The sequence below is a fragment of the Dasypus novemcinctus genome, chromosome 12, assembly GCF_030445035.2.
Source record: "Dasypus novemcinctus isolate mDasNov1 chromosome 12, mDasNov1.1.hap2, whole genome shotgun sequence".
NCBI lineage: Eukaryota > Metazoa > Chordata > Mammalia > Cingulata > Dasypodidae > Dasypus > Dasypus novemcinctus.
Window position 1 is genome coordinate 28,251,186 of NC_080684.1, and position 4,196 is coordinate 28,255,381.

Here is a 4,196-nt window from a genome sequence, read left to right on the forward strand (position 1 = left end):
TTCCTCTAAAATCCAGCTTAGAATGCAACTTCTCTAACACATCCTTCTATAAACACATATAGATAATACTGGAGACTTCTCCTTTGTCAATTAGCTTTTACTACATTATATGGCCCATTTTACTTATGTGTTGTCATTCATGAATTCGAAGTTAGAAATTAATCTCAAAGTAAAAGCACTGTCTTATAGAGGGACCGTTAAAAATAAACTATATTACTTTATGGTTTTATGATGACACTTATGCTCATGAAGGAATTTTAACGTAGAGATAACAATGACACTGTTTTTTGTTTATTTGTTTGTAAAGATTTATTTTTTATTTATTTCTCCCCCCACACACATATTCCACACATACTGTCTTCTCTCTATGTCCATTTGCTGTGTGTTCTTCTGCATCCGCTTGCATTGTCATGTGGCACTGGGAAAGTGCATCTTTTTTTTTGCATCATCTTACTGTGTCAGCTCTCTGTGTGCAAGGTGCCACTCTGTTTTGAAGAGATCTGTACTACAATTAGGCTCTAACTGCTTATATATAACTTTATAATTTTAAAGTCATACTTTCTGAAATTGAACTCTCAAGCTGTATGTTTACCCTGAAGCTTACTAGTTTGCAAACCTGAGTACATTTTGCATATTTTAATATATTTAATAGTGACTCATATCATATGCATGAAGATTTGAGAATAATGTTTGCAAATGTTTTGTGATCAATATATTCAATTTATCTATGATTGTGATAACTTTAGTTAGCAATTCACTCTATATTTGAATATTATCATTTTGGTAAGATCTGAAACACGTGTCTATCATCATAGCTCTTAGCACACATTATGTCTTTGAAATTTATTAAATTATATTTCCTCTGATTTAGACTATTCTTACTCAAAATTGATCATGCTTTTTAGTTTGCTTTATAAAGAGCAAAAATATGTATTAGTAATAAAAATATGTTCATTGTGGAACATTTTCCCCATTAATAATCTTTTCTGCCTTTCTTACTTATTTACATAATTTTGTTTTCTTTTTGTTGTTCCTTAAACTTTATCCCAAAACTCTCCAGAAAACATTTTTTAACAAATCAATTTTCTGGTACATATTAATAGAGCATAAATTCATCCTTAGCGTACAAACAATGGAATTTGGTATAATCACATGGTTGTGCATTCATCACCAATCATTTTAGAGGATTTTCATTATTCTAGTAATAATATGAATAACAATAATACAAAACAAAAACCAAACAAACAAAACTCATCACCTCTCAATGCTTCTATGCTTTCCCTACAGTACATAGCTGCTATTCTGCTTCCTTTCTCTAGTTTATTTGTATTTATATTCCATTAAAAGTCTTACATATGCAATATCACACATATGTATATTTTATATAAAGTTACACTATGTTAAACAGACCCATGTTGCATTCTTTAGCTTTCCTTCTGTTAATATTCATGTCTTTACATTTTCCTTTTCAACCACTGTCATACCCATGTAACTGCTCTGCTAGTCACAAACACCATGATTTCCACTCAACATTTCCGTTCATTTCCAAAAGTTTACAAAGTTTTAACCACTTCTGCAAATTTTAACCCTCAGGTTTCCATTCTTTGCCCTCATTTTATTTTCTGGAAATCTATATTCTAATTATTAATTCCACAAGTTGGCATAAGGTGTGTATCTAAAAAAGCATTTTATTTCATTTTAGGCTCAAGAAACTTAGAAGACAGTAATGGGAAACCTTACAAGAGTGACTGTGTTTATCCTGGCAGGTTTGACTGATGACCCACAATTGAAAGTTGTGCTATTTATTGTCCTGCTCCTCATTTACTGGCTCAGTATCACTGGCAATTTAATCATCATCATACTTACCCTGCTGGATACTCATCTCAAGACTCCCATGTACTTTTTCCTTCGGAATTTTTCCCTCTTAGAAATCTCTTTTACTACTACATGTATGCCTAAATTGCTGGCTATGCTGGCTACTGGGGACAAAACCATTTCTTACAATTGTTGTGTCACTCAATTGTTTTTGCCATCCTTCTTGGAGCCTCTGAGTTTTACTTGCTGGCAGCCATGTCCTATGACCGCTATGTTGCCATCTGTAAGCCCCTGCACTACACAACCATCATGAACAGCAAAGTCTGCACACGGCTGGTCCTCAGTTGTTGGCTTGCTGGGTTCTTTACCATCTTTCCACCACTCGCCTTGGGTCTAAACCTTGACTTCTGTGCCTCCAACATTGTTGATCATTTCTTCTGTGACACTACTCCCCTCCTGCAGATCTCCTGCTCAGAAACACGACTAATTGAGACGATAGGCTTCATCTCAGCTTCAGTAACACTCGTGGTCACGTTGGTTATGGTGATAATATCTTACACTTATATTACATTGACAATTCTGAAACTCCCTTCAACTAATCAGAGGAAAAAGGCATTTTCCACTTGTTCTTCCCACATGATTGTCATCTCCTTTTCTTATGGCAGCTGCATCTTCATGTATGTTAAACCCTCAGTCAAACAAAGAATTTCTTTTTCCAAGGGAGTTGCATTGCTCTATTACTCTGTTGCCCCACTTTTGAACCCTTTCATCTACACGCTAAGGAACCAACAGGTGAAGAAAGCCTTCATGAATGTGCTGTACAAGGTTGTCTCTTTATCAAAAAATTGAATATTTAATTTTGTTATTCAGAGCCAGTGGAATATATACATATTATCCATTAAAATCTTCTAGTAACCTTTTCAACTTTTATCACATTTATTTTACCTTAATTTTTCAAGCTTTGTTTTTAAAAAAATTTTTAATGATCTAGAATCTTATATTATTTATTTAATTATTTTAATTTTTTAAAAATTTATTTTTAAAAGATACATAGATGACATAAAATATTACATTGAAAAATACAGTAGGTTCCCATATGCCCTGCTCCCAACACTCCCCACTTTTCTCACATCAACAACTTCTTTCATTAGTGTGGTATATTCATTGCATTTGATGAACACTTTTTGGAGCACTGCCACACAGCATGGAAGTTTTACATTTAAAAGTATTTTTATTCTAGTAACATACATACCACCTAAATTTTTCACTTTTAAACATATTCACATATATAGTTCATTGCTGAATTCACAATATTGTGCTTCTATCTTTAACTTAATTATTAGATAAAGTTTTCATTACTAAAATATTAATTTTCCTTCTATTTTATTAGGGAATTTTTCTCATTTCATTCTCTTTTCTTTTGGATGTCTCAATGAAGTGGACTTTTATTTTTCAAATGTATAATTTTGTCTGTTAAGTATTCCAGTTTATCAAGACTGTAAGATATTATCTTTTCAATTATATTAATGCAATGTATAATCCAGAGCGTAGTATATTCTTGAGTAAATAATAAATAATATTTTATCTTCTACCAACATCTTTAAAACTAGTATTCCCTATACCTTTTATCATATGATACTGGATGCATATTTCATTAAAAAATATGAAAGTTTATTATAGTTTAGCCATTAATTTACTATCTTTGAAAATATTTATTAAAAATCTATGATTTTTAAAGTATCCTCAGTAGAAAATAGATACATTTTGTTTCTATATGAAAGATTATATGAGATATATTTATAAGTACTTTCTAAAATAGTGAAGCCTTGCATTCTCATTCTTAAACCAACAAATAAGTGCATGATAATTGCTATATTAATACAAGGAAAATAACATTTATTAATTTGGAATATTCCTTAAGCTAACTGGAAATTTCATGACAACATTCCAAATATTAAATATGGAAAAATAGTAACTCAATTTATTCTTCTCAGAAATTTTTAAGCCTAATGTAGCCATTCCTAAAAGTGAAAACAAAATTGTTTCAAGCCCTTCATCCTCCTTCATGTTTTTTCAAACTATAGGTTACAGTCCATTTGTGTCTCTGAAATAAAAACCCACATCAAAACCAGAATAATAAACAATGAAATATAATAGTACAAGTTTTCACATAGACACAGAACGATTCACGAAATTGTTCATTCAAATTATATGTGTATAAGGCACAATGTTACAATGTTGTTTTCCTTTTTTTCCCCCTAAATTGTGTGTCTTGAATTAAATAAAAGTATTTTAGAATAAGGATTCTTAACCTTTTTTGTTCCATGGACCCCTGTGCCAGTCAGGTGAAAACCATGGACCTATTCTCAGAATGTAGCAAT

At 31.4% G+C, this 4,196-nt stretch overlaps 1 protein-coding gene across 1 annotated transcript; it reads left to right on the plus strand.

Annotated features, from left to right (window-relative positions):
* Positions 1-1,726: 1,726 nt before the first annotated feature.
* On the plus strand, positions 1,727-2,664 carry LOC101418055 (olfactory receptor 6C74-like). Its single transcript, XM_012521240.1, is given in 2 exon segments — positions 1,727-2,021; positions 2,024-2,664. Coding segments are annotated over 2 exon segments (936 nt in total).
* Positions 2,665-4,196: the final 1,532 nt, after the last annotated feature.